We start from the raw sequence: 17076 nt of genomic DNA, 5'->3' as shown, positions 1-17076 counted from the left end.
TGAAGCTTTCAATGCTGTGGGGCTTCTCTGAGGGTGTCCACCATCTTCTTCCCCTCTGGAGAGGAATAAAGAGGATAATGCGTGCTGGTGTTCAGAGCATGTGCTTTGGACGTGATAATTGCCAGCTGAAGTTCAAAAGCTTCAAAAGCTTTGACTTTAACAAACAAACAGCTTATGACATAGGGAAGGAGATGCGAGCTCCAGTTATCTGGGGCCAGGGAGCTGGCCAGCCCTGCTGGAATCCTGCCTTTTTCACCCCTCTCGGCAGCTGCCAGGCCACAGAGCCCGTTTTGTGAAAGATCCTCAAGGAACAATGAGAGAAAACAGCTTCTGTTTTATTAGATTAGATGAATTTATGTGCCTGGGGGCGGGGTGTCCAGGCGCTGGGGGCGGAGAGTGCAGCCGTGGCCCATGCGGTCATCACTGAAGTGATGGAGCAGCCGGATAGCGGAATGGGAGGGAGGGGCGCGGGATAGAGGAGGAGGAGCTTGTGGAAAGAGATTTCTGCAGTCTGTCTGGAGAGCTGCCCAGGTTTCCCAGCCAAAAAAACAAATAAAAATAAATAAAAAGCAAGTGCTGAATGACACAGATTATGGTATTAAAAAAAAAAAAAGGATGCCATTGAAAATATGCTAGGACCCCGCGGCTGGGCTGGGGAGGGGGAAGTGTGTGAGTGGCGGGGGCGAGGAGGGGAGAGCAGCTTGACCCTGGGCACAGAGAGGGGTGGACAATTAAACTGCTCCCATCCAAGTGCCCCCCGCCCCATCCCGCCCCACACCGTGTCAGAGATCCTAAAAATAAGGATTTGCCTGCATTGCAGGTTGAGGAAATTGCAGGGTGAAAAGCTATTTGAGCCTTTCCTTTTTCTCTTTCTAATTCATCAGGAAGGGAGGAAAAAAAAATCCCCAGACCCCTCCTCTTTGGTGTTAGAGGCTCTCGCAGCCACATAAATCACCGTCCCTCCCGGCGCCTCCCCTCCCCCGGCCGCGCGGAATCTGCACTGGCGGAATCCGCAGGCGCCGCGGTACGTGCAGGGGAGGATTGTTGACAAGCGCTCCGAGCCTGCCTCGCGCGCGCCCTCCCCCGCCTCCCTGCCGTCCTCTGTCCTCCTTCCTCTGTCTCTCTGCAATGATCCGGCTCTGAGGATGGCTGCTCCACGGGTCTGTCAGGTGCAGTTTTTGGTGGCTTATCTTGAGGAACCTGGGATAGAAGGTCTGTTCCTATGAATAAAATAAAAAACCAAATAGCTCTAGATTTGTTTCAGGCTGTTGTGGCTTTTGTTGGAGAAATAGGCCTTTTGTGGGTTTCCCTGCTGGGGTCCTGATTAAATCCATTATGGATGGCAAGGTGCTGTATATATATGAGAGTATGTTTTTTTAAAAAAAGTGTTGCGATTTGCTTAATATTACTACTCTTTCGGCTTTGGTATCCTCCCTGGGGGCAGTGGTGGCTCCTGTAAAGGTACTGTGGAAATTTACAAGAGAGAATTCATGTCTCTCTTAAAGCATTGAGCTCTGTTGACCATTTTGGCCAAATCTGCAGTTTTAGTAAGGCTTGTATGGTTCTCGACCTTTCTCTGGGGACTGAATTGCCATCCAGTGATGGCTGGCCCCTTTTATTTCATTTCTAGTTTCTGTGATCATTTCCCAGCATTTAAATGTAGATGTTTGATTATAAATTAGTTCATCCTCTGCCATAGCTTTGGTCTCCTTTATAAACAGTATGCATGATTTTCATTTCCCTTCATACTTTCTTTCTCCGCCTCTTGTCCTCTTGCCTTGAAAAATGGAGGAAACTGAGGCATGTAAACAGAGATTCAGTGATTCTAGGTTAGACCTTAAAGCTTAAACTTTGATTGCTCTCGGTTCTGCTCTCCTATTTCGTGCATTCACACATGTCTGCGTAAGTATAAACACAGGTGAATTTTAGCAGCCATCAATTTTAGGTGCCTCAAATCTTTGCCTTGTTACTGGAGTTCTGTTTTCTGTACTGTTCCCATTACATTTCAACCCTGGAAAGAAGGCAGCTCCAGGAGGCAGTAGGCCTCTCTGAGCTAGCTTGCTGTCAGCAGATTTTTGTTTTTTCTTTTGGACTTTGAATATTCCACTTAATCCTTTGTTATATTCATCTGAGAAGTGGGTGTGCAGTTGACTTATCTGTATGTAGCGAGGTATGAGTGCACCGGAAAGCTTCTAACAAAGAGTTTAGGACTTCCATGGGGTCTATTTTATGGGCTTAGGGAATAAAGACTGCCAGGGATGTTTGGGGTGAGGATGTGGCTGTTTGCCTTTCAGAATTAAGTTGTCAGGATACTTAAGTGTTTGGAGTTGTGCCTGTAAGCTAATAACTTTATGGGATTTGTTGATTTGTGTTAAAGCCAGCTTTGTTTAACTTTGTAGAGACTTGTTAATATTGGAGAACTGTTTTCTTTGGGTGACTGTATTTTGTGGGGTAAATGTAATGACTATATGAAGCTTTCCTATTCTCTCTAAATACACACACACACACACACATTTTAATTATAGATAGAATGTCACTATCTGGGAACATGGTCTGCTTATGGAAAATCTCCCTTTGAGAAGCGCAAATTACAGGATTTATAAAACCAGATTTTGGTGTGTCACCTTATCGGAACAGAAGACTTTGGACATGCTGGTCTTGTTTATCTAAAAGAATTTTGATAAAAATGCGCTGGGTTCCCTTGCGCTGTGTCTGCCTCTAAGTTCCCAGGCTCTGCAGTGGTCCATTGTTCTGCAGCTCATTTTCCATACCAGCCTAAGCCCAACACTGTCTTTAATCACTTCTTTTGAATGTGGAAGGCAATCTTCGACCTCTCGGACGCTCAGCACTGGGCCAGTTGTCCAACATACCCTTTGACTTAGCTGACAAGAGACCTGAGTTTCATGTTTTAGGGGATTCCAAGGATTTGTGCTTTTGATGGACAGTTACAACTAGGTTGACTGGTTTGCCATTGTAAACACAGCGAGGTCCCGGGATGGGGGCAGGGACCAAGAGAAGGTATGACCCTGAGGTAGGAGACTGAGGGCAACTGGCTGCAGGTAGAGCTTTTTGTTTTAGAGCAGTGTGAATGCTTGTATTTCAGTAATCATTTGTACTCAAGACACTGTACCTGTTCCGATTGTTGTAGGAATCATTTGAAGGGTGAAGGATGGAAGGATGGGGAGTGTAGGGAGAACCTTTGCCCTAAAGAAGTAGAGGAGTTGTACTGACACGCACAGTGCACTGCTTACTGGCATCATCATCAGAGCCTCAGTAGCTTCTGGGCCCATTCAGGCATCTTTCCTAGAGATCCAGGACCCTTCCAGTGGAGGCACTTCTGTATCCAGAGAAGTTCTGCTGTGGCATTTTGGTCCTTATTGGAGCCTCTTCTCCGGTGACTCCTGTCGGGCTGTGGGGAGGAGAGGTCTTTTGTTTCCTGTGGTGCTGTCCAGTTTGGGGTTTGGTCAGAGCAGGGCTCTGGTCCCCCTTCTTGTGTGTACTTAAGACCTGCCTGCGGGCTTGTTCCCTTTGTGCCTTGAGGTGAGGAGCTGCCTCCCGGGCTAGGGTTTCTGTTTGTCTCTCTTCCTGTTCACGTCTCTCAAATTTAGTCATTTGCTTGATTCTGAAAAAGAGGAGAAAAGGATGAGGGTCAGATATTTTCCTTGCCTGCCCGGTGGTCCAACTTTTCTGTGACGTTATCACTGTCAGGTTTTGAATGAGCATCCTTTCTGAAAAGATGTCCAAGAAGGTCTTGTGGAGAAAAAGTCTGGCTGTGGAAAGGTTCCTGGGGGATTCTGTAATCGGCCTGCCTCTCTGTAGATCTGTGCGCTTGCCTGCCCATCTATCCATCTATCTTTTCTGTTTGTCCATCTGTCTGTCTCTTGTATTTATCTATCTATCCTTCCATCCACACCGCACTCTCTCTCTACTTTCTGGGTGCACTTGCATCTCAGGGGCTCTTTTGAGGGGCTGTGTTTTCGTGGCTGGAGTGGGAAACGGCCATTGCTGATCTGAGAGCAGACAAAGGGGCGCCCTGGTCTGTCGGGGGCCATCCTCCTGAGGGGAAGGGCTGTGTGTCCTCCATGAGCTGAAGTGGGAAACCCCGCTCATCTGTGCTTCATTGCCCACAAGTGTGGCAGTGACACCATGCCTCACGACTGTGGTTTGTTCTTAGCCACCTTGGTGTTTTGTGGTGGAGAGGGTGTCAGTGGACTGGCTTGGGCTTCACTTTGCAGACCCCTCTGCCCTGCTCACCCCCCTTCCCTGGACCCCAGGATCGATCCAAGGCTCAGCTGCTGACCCAAGTGTGTACAGTTGGGTTTAAACTACATTTTCACATTGACTCCTTGAAGCTGGTCCCAGCCAGGTTTTCCCCAGCATCCATATGTACAACGCAAACAATCTAATTTTTCTTTCAAAATTTGAGTGAAAATAGGCTTTATTTCCCACTAATCATGGCAGCAAAACTGACATTCTAAGTACCTCAGAGAGGGTCCTACCTCGGCCAAGGGGGCTGCTTTTATGTCTTGCCACCCCCCTCCCTCAACACACACACGCACATACACACACTGCTGCTGCTGCTGCAAATGAAAGCTCTCTTTGGATGCTTGACTGTTTAATATGTAATGTGATACCTTGTCTCGCAGTGACAGGGTGACAGACGGGCATTGGCTCCATAATACAGAATTACCTTTTGTGCATCTCTTCTACAACAAAGCCGAATACACTGACTCTCCCTAATATGCTAATACGTTTGGTGTGCTCCAGATGTTTTGGAAGCTCGGGAACAGCTTCAAAGGTCTCCTTGTTTTTCTTTCTCTTTAACCCTTCTCTAGGCCTTGCTTTTGTGAAGCAAGAGGCGTTAGATTTTTCTTCCATTGTGTATTTCGTCCTGTATGGGTAGCTAACAGGAGGACTGGGAAAACTTCTTTGTGTCTAAAACATCATAAAATTAGAAGCACTGCCCATGCTCGTCCCCCATTTCAGAGGTTGGGACAGAATTTCCTTCTCTGCGTATGTTTCTGTTCTGAAATCTGTAGCTCTCATCACCGCTTAGCTAGAGGAATCTTTGGCCTCATTTGTGTTTCAAATGTCCCAGCCCCCTTTATGTTACAGCCAGAGGGGGAAGTTCATGCATACGCACGGGCGGCCCCCAGCACGGAAGCCCCCTCCTCTTTGCTGCTGCTGTTCTAGGCTTCGCAAGGACCCGGTCGGGTATATTGCTGGCTCACGTGGGAGGTGGTGCAGGGTTGCTGAGTTCTGTTTCCTCTGGGCTCTCAGCTCCTGAGCACGGGCACTGCCCTTGGGGTGGCCTGTGACTCGCCGCCCTGTCAGCTGATGGTGACTTGCCGAGGTTGGAGGCAGTGCCCAAGCTGCCTTTACCGCAGTGACTTGGAATTTTCAGCTCATATTTATTGCTTTTGTGAAAGACAATAGATGTGGTTTAATTTAAGTTCAACCTACTGAATATTAATAGAGGGGAACGAATGCCCGAGTGGGCGGGTGGTGCAGTATGTGTGGGCCTTTCTGCTTCTCCTCTGTTTAACCTCCTCTCCCCACAAAGGTTTGTGTTGATGGGGGGGAGGGGTTTGAAAAAATAAAGCCAGTTTGTGTGTTTGAAGGAGGGGTGCTGTTTGATTCTTTCTCATGGACTAGAAATCATTGTAAAAATTGGTGGCAGGGCTTTGTTCCGTCGGGGAGAGGAGAGGCAGCTCGCACTGGCTTGCCTGATGTTCTCGTAATGGCTCTTCTGCCCCGTGGCATCGGGATCCGTCTTGCTGACCTGGCTTTCCTGGGTTGGCAGGCGGTATGAGTTGGATGAAAACCTTCAAAATGAAATAGGGTAGCCGGCGCACTGGAGATGAAGGGTGGGGTGGGAGTGTGCAGAAAAGAAAAAGCCCAAGTTTATCCAACCATATAGACTGTCTCACTGAAAATAAATGAACGCTTTCTCGGTGCTGATGTACAGGCTGCTGCTGGTGCTGCTGAGTCGCTTCAGTCGTGTCCTACTCTGTGTGACCCCATAGATGGCAGCTCACCAGGCTCCCCCGTCCCTGGGATTCTCCAGGCAAGAACACTGGAGTGGGTTGCCATTTCCTTTTCCAGTGCATGAAAGTGAAAAGTGAAAGTGAAGTTGCTCAGTCATGTCCAACTCCTAGTGACCCCATGGACTGCAGCCTACCAGGCTCCTCTGTCCATGGGATTTGCCAGGCAAGAGTACTGGAGTGGGTTGCCATTGCCTTCTCCGGATATACAGGCTGGGGTTACTCAAATCGAAACAGTCAGTCATATGCAGAACAAGTCAGTCTCGCTGCCTGAAAAGGCTGGAAACAGCCGACGTTCCCTAGTTCATAGGACGGGCAAGCAGCACCTTTGTGTGGCCTCTGTTTTTCTGATCTGGAAAGTGAATGACAGCCCATCTCTCCCCTAGATCGGTTGATAGACTTTGTTAATCCTTGAAATGTGGGAAACTTTGGTGTTCTTTCAAGATATCAGTCTGATGAGGGCGTGGGACAATGGACTCAGTACTTTGATTCTTTTTAATGGAGCTTAGTCTTGCCATAGCATTTCAGAGCATTCTCTTCCTCAGCCTGACATTGAGCTCCCATACAGTCAATTAATGTTACTCCTTTTCATGTAAAATTTCATAAATCAGTTTCCCTGGATTTGTGCTCGGGCAGATTTTTTGTTGTTGAGAAAAGAAACGCTAAGTCCTTGTTCTGTATGATGCCTCTGAGATGGTGGATGTTCAGTCGCTCAGTCGTGTCCGACTGTCTGCGACCCCATGGACTGCAGCACACCAGGCTTCCCTGTCCTTCCCCGTCTCCCGGAGTGTGCTCAAACTCATGTGCATTGGGTTGGTGATGCTGTCTGACCATCTCATCCTCTGCTGCCCTCTTCTCCTTTTGCCTTCAAATCTTTCCCAGCATCAGGGTCTTTTCCAGTGAGTCATATGAACACTTCTCTCCCCTCCCCATTATTTGTTACTTTATAGCCATATTTACCATTTGCAGACTTACCATAGCTTTGTGGTTAAGTATTGTAAGCAGCCCTCTTCCCCTTCACAAAATTTATGATCAGAGGTGGAAGAATGAATGCCCCAGCGGAACTTTGAGTTTGGGTGCCTTACTGTGAGTTGTTAACGACAGTACAAACATAGTTTCCTGGGATCTAGTGCACGCTTCCCCAGAGCTTTACAGTGTCTTTGAGCAACTAGATCTCTTGCTGACTGACCTTTGCTTCCCCCTGCAGTAGAGGATCTCAGAATGTGGTCCCCAGGGCAGTCAAAGCAGAGCCAGCATCTTCTGGTGTTAAAAGAGCATGTTAGAAGGGGGCCCTGTGCTTGAACCTCCAGGTGGTTCTAACTAGTGCTCCAGCTTGAGGGTCACTGCTCTTCATTGTCTACTGAGGTTCTCCTTGTCATTGAACAGCTGACCTTTTCGCTGCTTTACTCATTCCTTCCCTCATTCATTCATGGGCTGCCTGCTCCCTCAGCAGACCCTTGAAACCTTGCTGTGCACCTGAGGGGAGAGCACGTGCTTGTTCCCCGATTTCACCCAGCGGCACCTGCTTCCTGTTTCCTCCTTGTTCTGGATGTAGCTTCAGAACAACCACCTCTTCTTCCTCCTGTGCTGCCAGCACCAGCACTGCCTTGGCTTTTGTTTTTAGGTGATTGCAGATAGCCTCTTCGCTTTGCCATTGGCAGGTTTGCTTGCTCCAGTGATTCATCTTCACTGCCCTCCCCTCTGGCTTGCCCTGCAAGTTCAGGGCTGCATCCTGCTGACTGACACATACAGGTATATCTCCTGTCACTACTAAAATTTAGATTTGCTGGATTATGCCCCTATCCCCAGTGCCCTGGCATATGGTAGGTGTGCAGAAAATAGTTATATTTCCTTCTTCCTTTCCCTCTTTATTCTCCTTAAAGTCCTTTTGTACTATTGAAAAATGTGAATTCAACCAGGAATACACTTTTATTTTAGAGATACATGCCCCTTAAATGTTAATTTCATATATGGTTCCTTAACCAGAATTTTTATTTCATAATCACCATCCTTTTCAAGTGTGGTTGTTCATCCATTGACTTATATTCTGTCCCTGTGTTAGTTTCCTGATCTGTTTATAAGTGTGCTCTGTATCCTCCTCCTGTCTGGGTGGGCTGTTGTGTGGTCATGTTAACACATCTGGGGGGGAGCAGGGGAACCAACTCCAACCCATTCCATTACTGCTGGGCTCTCATTCAGTGCTGATCGGTAGAGATGTTATTTCAACCACATGTGTAGTATTAGTTTTTAGAGCTTCTTTAGAAAATCTAAAAGAAGCGGGTAAGACTAATTTAAATGTGTTTGATGTAACCTAATAATTTGTCCAGAATATTTTTAGAATTAATATGAAATTATTTTAGAAATGTTATAGTGAGTTTTAAATGTGGTTAAAGAAAAATAATCATTCATCCTGTTACCCACACTAGCTATGTTTCCAATGCTCAGCAGCACCGTGTGACTGGTGGTTACTCTAATGAACAGCACTGCTCTCGTCTTTGGAATGTTGGCCACACTTCAACCCTCAGACTCGTCGATCCCCCTCCAGTTGTGTCTCCTGTTTGCCTCACGGGGCACACTCCCCACGTTTTTCTCTTTCTCTGGGAATTAGTCTGTGTTTTCATTTCCATATTGTAGTCATGACTCCTGGAGCCCCAAGTCTAAGTGACAGCCATGGGATTTTACTTATTGCATTGTATTAGATTTCTAACCTTATGTTATTATTCATACTCTGCAATGATGTAAAAACAGATAACTGGGGAAATGCATAAGCAGGCCAAGTCCCAGGGTTTTGTTGCAGTATGCTGTTTTCTTCCTGAAAATCCGACTCAGTGTGTGGAATATAGTGTTTATGGCGACTAATAGGAACCACTCTTTAAATGCTTCAGCTAAAAAGGGGTTTAATACAGGGACATAAATGCTTACAAACTTGCTGAAAGTGTTGGGAGAACAAAAGACTCCTGCCCTTCTGGCTTTATATAAAAGCCAAACCCTGTGGCTGTGAGAATGTAGGCACTGTGTTAGCATTTCTGCTGATTCCCAGAGGCTGGTAACTAGGCAGTGAAACTGGGGGCCAGTGGTTGTGGACACTTGTGCGGGTACAAGCCTCCCATTGGTAGAAGCTAAATTGTATCCAGAACCCTGGATTGGATGGGAGGATGTCTGAGCTCTGGAGGACCAGGCTTTAATTCAGCTGTTACCCATTAGTGTGACCTGGCTGCTGAACGACTTCCGTATGACTTGGTGTAGGCCCTTCTCCAGCTCGGGTTACTAGAAGCACACCCTGGGGCCCTGAGACCCCCTCTTCAGCATGGCACCACGTATGCTGTCATGGAGAATCTTTATCCTTTGAGATGGTCAGGTTCAAACATGGTGACTCTGATGGGAAGGATTGCTATGAAGAGAAAGCTGTCCAGTCAGATTTTTCGTTAAGAACGAATAGATGGCTACAAAGCAATGATTGATGCTTTTTCTTGGGTGGTGGTAGTTTTAGTGTTTTCTGGAGTAAATATGTGGTCCTGGAAAGATAACTAGTTTGAATTGGTAATATATGAAGTACTTTTCTTTCCCCAGTCCTGAAAGATGCTGATGTACTTATGTTTCCTGCCTTGGCAGGTGGGTTCTTTACCAGTAGCGCCACCTGGGAAGCCCAACTGATGTACTTTAGAAAGAACCCTATAGTATATTATTACGATAACACTTTTCTGCTTGAATTCCTTACTGTTGGCGTTATTTCTTTGGCAGTCATTCCAGTCCTGTGTAAGGTCAAAAGTAGGATGAGGTGGGACTTCTCCATTCCATTCTCAGGGGATCCATACCTTCTGGTTCTCTCCTGTCGAGTTTCTTGTCTGCCCTCACCAGCCACTGTGTAGGGTAAACTGTGGTAAAGTGCTGCTTCCGTATGTCATGTATTTAAGTGTTTGTCCCCTTTTTTCACCTGTAGGGCTCCTTGGTAATGGCCAGTCTAAGGGATTAGGACCAGCATCAGAACAGTCAGAGAATGAGAAGGACGATGCATCCCAAGTGTCCTCGACTAGCAACGATGTTAGTTCTTCAGATTTTGAAGAAGGGCCGTCGAGGAAAAGGTTAGTACCCAAGGCTGAACATATTCGTGCCTTAAACCAGGGACTTCAAACTAGGTGCCAGTTTTGTCCAAGTGGGAACAAACTTGGGCCCATTCACCCAATCTCCTGATTTTTTTCACAGAGGAGCCAGAATTCTGGATTTTTGTATCAAATATCCTGGTTTCTAAATATTGTCCACTAATTATCATTAAAGATGAGTAAAACACAAAAAATGGTATGAGCCAAACAAAACAAGTTCCTGCTGTTAAAATTGGCCAGAGAGTTGCCAGTTTGTAATTCCTGCCTTTGCTGTTCATTTTAATTGATTTTCATCAGTTGTATTCTTGAGTATATTAGATGGTATTTTACCATTACTACAGAGGTGTAAATATGAAGATTTAAATGTGTTTCTAAAAAAAATTTTTCCCTTGTCGGGAAAGCAAAATCCATTTGGTGTTAACCAAATAAGTAGGTGTGAAATCGATTCATAGAATTAATTTATCAGCAGGTTTTAATTTTTTATTTTAATGACTTTCCTAAATAAGCCTAAGATAGCTTGATCAGGAATTTGGCTATGGTAGTTTAACAAGAGTTTTGGCTTCATGGTCAGACAGTGATAGTGACATTATATAATAACACTTTTAATTGAGTGTTTTAAAAACCCTTTTTTAGTTATCTGTCTTATTTCGTGTCTCATGTATGATGTGATCCTCCCTGCCCCCATTTAGAATTTATATTTCATTCCATTTCCGTTCTCATACTCAGTGTTTTCCTGATGAGATTAATTACTTGTTCTTAGAATCTGTTTGTTGGAGAGGATGGAAAAACGGGAGGAACATAATCCCCGGTCTAGACTTCTTTTTGTACCCTTTCTGTATGCAGAGTTTTAGTTACTTTTCAGAGACCATCTTGATGTGTGTAGCTAATGAAGAACTGAATTTGGCAGCAAATAAAGAGGAAAGGACGAGGGTAGCCATGTGTGGATACTTAAAAATCTGTAATAGATCTGCACTTTAGATCAGAGATTGGAGAGCCGCTAGCTGCAAGCCTTTGTTTTCCTGTCGCGCAGTGTCTTCCTTTAGAAAACTCATGGTGTAGAGTCTGTATTAATTTCTACCACCTTTATCTCGCTCCTCAGCACTGCCTCTTAGAAGGTGTCCTTGGGTTTGTTTTTAGTACAGTCAGCAAGCGTGGGTAAGAATGGTCTCTGCCAGCGTACTGGACCTTGTATGCTCCTCTTTTTAAAGACACTTGGCTGAGTGTCTCAGTGGAAGCCTTTTATGTTTCAGATGCTCTGTGACAGACTCTGCCCCAATTTGAAAAGTGCAAGGGGTTAAAGGATATGTTTGTTTGTTTGTTTGAAATCACATTCGTAAACGTATTGGGATGTGTAATAATACTATCCGTGTTTCCAAACATGGGTGGGGTGGGGGTGGCAGTTGTGTAGCTCGCATCATCTTTCATCTGTGTTTGGAGAACAGAATTCTGTGCTTGTGGTTGGAAGTACTTTAGCTTTGTGGCTGGCCATCACCTGCACCTCTGCTGGGATTGGTCAGCAGGTGGGTATGAAGATGAAGGTCATCAGGCTCCATTATCTTGGGGTGGGGGTGGGGAGCCCTTTATCCCTGGCTCTGGGTGCCTTTCTCAGATGGTAGTGCTGCCGGCTTCCTCTTTGCACGGGACTGTAGTGCTGTGTGGCAGCTGTGTGCAAATCAGTCAATTAGCTTTAATTCTCCAGGGCACCAGAAAAGAGAAACTTTGTTCAGGGAAACTTAGGGAAAACTTAACCCATTGGTAATCTGTTTAATTATTAGCGTGCTGAGTACCTTGTTTTACTGAATTAAGGATTCATGACAGCATTTTGGGGAGTTACGATCACACTCTACTAGTGAAATATCTACCCAGGGATATGGTATAGATTCAGGTTTGACAGGTTAAGCTACATTCAGAGCTGGTCTGGGGTGACCTGCATGGCAGAAGGGAGCTTTGTTGTTTCAAAGGGGTAATGTAGTTAGGGCATAAATGTCTTGTTGTGTTGCAGGGTACACAGCAAATAAAAAATAACTTTTACTACTTCTTGGCTTTAAAAGAGCTCTTTTGATTGCTTGTTGGTATTTAGCATGAACATTTAGTATAAACTGTATGGTACATGCCCTGCCTTGTCAGGCAGATCATAGGAACTTGGAATCCGAGTTCCTGGAGCTTTGTCAGTTACTGTCAGACTTCAGTGCCAACCTTCTTACACATAACATACCTTTTTAAAGAAGTTATGTTGTGTCTGCTGATCCCAAGCCCAGAGTAACTACCTAAACGGTAATTTTGAAATGTTGCTTCAAGCATTGGGCAGATTGTTGATTAGATTCTGCTTTTTACCTCGTGTCTAAAATTCCCAAAAATACGCACGCAGAGAGCATGTTCTATGATGGACCACTTGTATTCTCGGTTGACATTTAGACTTTCTGGGAGAGAACACTGAATCCTAAAATTCCAGAGCCGTAGTTTATGTATTTGTTTTGGAAAAAGCGTTACCTGTCTCTTTAGAATGATATGAATGCTTGCTCTTTTTGTACAATTAATTGCTCTTTTTAGGTACATGTTTTTAGGGTCACTAGTTAATAACGCCTTTTGTCTTGGTTAGAGCATGGGAAAGAAAGGGGATATATATGTTTGACTTTCTTAAGAAAAATTGAAATCTTAAGTGTGCACTATGCCAGCCTCAGTTTTAGACCTTGCCCTAAATTTCCAGCCTGCAAGTTGAAGCAATTCCATTTTCTGATTGATGCTTATAACACGTTTCTTAAGTCTTTAGTCAAAACATCTCATGTGTTTGCACTGTTATTTTTTTTACCGTAAACCCCTTAAGCTATGTTTGCTCCTGTGTAGTTGCTGCCTTTGAATTTACTTAAGTTGGGGATTTTTTGGCACATAGAAAGCAGTAGAATCTAGAGTTCCAAAGGACTTATTTTCCTGTATTGAGGCAAAAATAAAAGGAATCTCTTTGTTACTAAAAGGTCATCATCTGAAATTACTCTTTATGAAAGAAAAAGCCAGCCTCTTTAGAAGGTCTATTCCTGTTTGACGGGCAGAGCAGCCCAGCCATGGAAGGTCTGGATTCCTGGGTGTTGGTTTTCTGTTTCTTTTGATCATTGTGGTAGGTGAGTTTGATAAATTATGTTTAAAAATGATACAGTGTAATTAGTTCTTATTGTTTAGAATGGAAACATTAGAGAGGCTTTCAGCATTTAATCAACCCCTTTTGAATTTGTTGGTGGCCGTACCTGGCTTCTTACCTCTGCCACCTAAAATGGCTTCTTCCATTAAACTTGATTATCATAACATTTGTGTTTCCTGCAAGAAGTGTCTGAATATCTTTTAGAAACCAGAATGGACAGATTTTATCAGCCAGGTGTGGATGGACTGTGAGAAACTTGGAATGGTGGTTATGATCAGGATAGGGGTTGTCTGTGTGGTGGAAAGGTGTACAAAGAAGTTGGTCAGGGTGTACCTCTAAATGGTTGTTCTTAGGGACGTGCCATGGGAACCTTGGATGTGGCTCAGTGTCTAAGGGTATGCACTGGGCCTCAGTTTCCTCATCTGTGAGATATCCGTGACAATAGTAACCATCTCGTGAGGGGTTTTGTGTCCTGAACAAGTTGATTCATGAAAAGCTCCCAGGTGTATAATAAGGACTGTGTATGAGATACAGTGCTAGCTGTCATCAGCATCTGTGACACATGAGTTGCTGTATGGGGACGTGCAGACTCATTGAAGACTTCTCAGATGTGTCTTAGTTGATTCATGCAAATCGTGATTCATGTCTTTTCTCCATGGCGCCACCATCACCACCATCTGTGGGTTGATGGAAAAGTGTAGGCGTGTGTCCCTTTTTTTTTTTCTTTTAAAGTTACTGAGTCACAGGAAGGACTGTAATGGTAGAGTGTAAATTTCTTCCGCAAAGCTTGGTGTGACCAGGTATTTGCCTACACAGCAGGCATGAGGGGGCCAGGCTATAGTTTGTGAAAGTTCTGTCTGGGCTGTTCACATGTAAGTCACACACAAGCCCTTGGGGGTGGTCCCTATTTTTAATAATACTTAATACTAAGATGCCCTGACACACTTTAAAAAGCAAACTACATAAGAGTCTTATGTAGTTTTTTTAAAAGAATTGTGGACCATGCCTCCGCAGGGACAGAAATGTTTTCTTTTTGTTAAAGAGCTGCTGTATTTTACTTATTTAGGCCTTTGGTATTGTAAGAGTTATGGAGTTCAAAGAGAGCCCTGCTCTAGGAGATTGGATTTTGAATTTGGAGTGTTATTTTAAGGTTGAAGATGTGGAGATAAGTTTAAGTTTTGGAGATGAATATATGTTCAGGATGATGAGAATTCTCCTAGGCTTTTAATGGGTATTCCTTTTATAGCTGAATTGTCAAATATAAGTTTTCCTTATTTCTGTTCTGTGTTACTGTGTTAACATAAAATACTTTGCTGCCTCCAAGTTTAGAAGGAAGATAGACCCAAATGCATAGAATACTTGTTGGCAGCACTCAGTGTTAGAAATAGGAGTTACTCAATGTGACCCTCTGTAAGAATTAGAATTTTCAAAACCTTGATAGTTTTTACATATTTGTTGAACAGAATGCACTAGTAGTATAGTTTAATGTCAAATGCACTGTGGAATTCAGAGCTATCTTGACTGAAACATTTTCTGTTTAGAGGAAGTAGAAAAGGGGCAAAATTGAGGAACTGCATGTTATGTGGCACCTTTAGTCACCACAGAAAGTAACCTGTGGATTTAAGCAGGTGTGACTAGTGTCGGTGGAAGCGGGCCTAGCCTTCTTGCCCGCACGGCTCTCATTGCTGGTGCTCCTCTTCCCTCCTTCCTTGTGATCTAAATGGTTTTCTGTTACCATTTTCTGTTGGGTTCTGGTCGTAGGGCTTTAACATTTCTAATTTTCTGCTGGTGCTGGATGAATCTTTCAGGCTTTTTATGTCTGATATGGTCTTTGTTTCACCCTCACTTTAAAAAAAAATCTTTTTACTGGGGTTGTAGAATCACATGCAGTTGTAATAAATATTCATTTTTGGAAGGTATTTTTGCTGGGTATAAACCTGTAGGTCAGTAGTTCCTCCTTCTCCCCTCCCCTGTGGAATTTGTTGAAGGTACAGCTCCACCATCTCCTGGCTTGTAGTGAGTGTCTGGCAAGAAGCCTACTTCTAAAGGTTCTTTTTTTTTTTTAATCTATGATGTAATTGGAGAAGAAAATGGCAACCCACTCCAGTATTCTTGCCCGGAAAATTGCATGGACAGAGGAGCCTGGTGGGTTACAGTCCATGGGGTTACAAAGAGGCAGACATGACTGAGCATGCACACCATCATGCAGTATGCTTTCATATAGTTTTCTTTGATTCTTGTGTCTGGGGTTCATAGAGCTGCTTAGTTTTGTAGACGTTATCAGTGTTGGAGAAGATTTCAGTAGATCTAGTTTGCAGGTGTGTTCCCCCTGCTGGGGTCTCAGGTGCGTGTGTGTCCAGGTGCTCCAGGTTGTTTTCACAGCTCATGGGTGCTCTGTTCATTTTATTCCAGTCTTTTTTTCTCTGTGTATTTCATTTTAGATAATTTCGGTCTAAAATCTACAGACATGTATTTTTCACTGCAGACATTGTCTTTTTAATTGTCTTTATTGTCTCTCCTGATATAGCTTAATCTTTATTTTCTTAAACATGGGGAATGGATTTATAATAGATGTTATTATTGTCTTTGTCTGCTAATCTATCCTCTGTGTCACTTAGGGGTCAGTTTGGCTTCATTGATGTCCCTCCACTCAACACAGGTCATGTCCTCCTGCTGTTTTACTTGCCCTGTGGCTCCTTGTTGGATGCCAGGCATCATGAGTTTTCTTCTTTTGGGTTTTGGGTGTGTTTGTGTCTCTCTGACTCTTCTCATGCATTGCTCTAGGGTATGATTAGGTTACCAGGAAACTTTGAGCCTTTTATGCTTTGTTAGGTAGGGCCAGCGGAGAAGGCAATGGCAAGCCACTCCAGTACTCTTGCCTGGAAAATCCCATGGATGGAGGAGCCTGGTGGGCTGCAGTCCGTGGGGTCGCTAGGGGTCGGACACGACTGAGCGACTTCACTTTCACACATTGGAGAAGGAAATGGCAACCCACTCCAGTGTTCTTGCCTGGAGAATCCCAGGGACGGGGGAGCCTGGTAGGCTTCCATCTATGGGGTCACACAGAGTCGGACACGACTGAAGCGACTTAGCAGCAGCAGCAGCAGGTAGGGCCAGAGAGCAGTATTTGTTTGGTATAGGGATAAGTTTTCCCAGCTGCTCAAGGAGAACCCTGTGAGTTATGTGTACCATTTTGGCAAAGTGGGGTTTGGAGAGTGTTCCCCGTAGTCCTTTCTTGTGGTACTTTTCCTTGGGTACTTCGCTCACACATGTGTTTACTAGTACTTAGCAAGTACTTGAGGAGGGTCCTCAGCAGATTGCAGAGTTTTCTGTCTGACTTTTGCCTCTTCAGTGCTTCACTCTATACGTTTTGTTCCACCCCGAAGTCTCAGTTCCTTCTCCTCAACTCAGGGATTCCTCTGGATTCTTCTTGCATTCCCCGCCATGTGCCCTGGCCTGAAAATTGTCTCAGGGCAGTAGTCTGGGTCGTCATTTGTGTCTCAGAAACCACAGGGTTTTGTTGTGTGATGCCCATTGTCTCCTGTGGATTTTCACTTTCTTTCAGGCCGGAGTGGGATTCCTGTCCCTATCTCTCTGTCTTAGCCAGAAGCAGAAGTTCCTGTCTGTTCTTTGAACGGTAGCTGAGAGAAACACAGCACAGGAAATGTAACTACCGTGTTTGCACTTGGTCTTCGTCACAGTCATGCCTTTATGTTTAATTAGTCATCAAAAAAGAAAAAAAAGTGTATTTCATAAGTAGGCCCTGATGCAATCAAAGGGAAGATTTCAAAATAAAGAA

General features: G+C 44.6%; 1 protein-coding gene across 3 annotated transcripts in view; it reads left to right on the top strand.

Moving 5' to 3' along the window:
• Positions 1 to 17076, top strand: part of JARID2 (jumonji and AT-rich interaction domain containing 2) — a 234088-nt gene that overhangs the window by 131501 nt on the left and 85511 nt on the right. For 2 of the 3 annotated variants that reach the window (XM_055406021.2, XM_055406023.2), the window contains exon 3: positions 9985 to 10126. The exons of the other annotated variant lie outside the window; for it this stretch is intronic. In XM_055406021.2, the coding sequence (XP_055261996.1) occupies positions 9985 to 10126 (142 nt within the window). The remainder of the gene's footprint in view (positions 1 to 9984; positions 10127 to 17076) is intronic. 3 annotated transcript variants of the gene reach the window in all.

The sequence above is a fragment of the Moschus berezovskii genome, chromosome 23 (assembly GCF_049115385.1).
Source record: "Moschus berezovskii isolate FMDL1 chromosome 23, NW_MosBer_1.0, whole genome shotgun sequence".
NCBI lineage: Eukaryota > Metazoa > Chordata > Mammalia > Artiodactyla > Moschidae > Moschus > Moschus berezovskii.
This window is presented reverse-complemented; position numbering and strand designations above follow the sequence as displayed.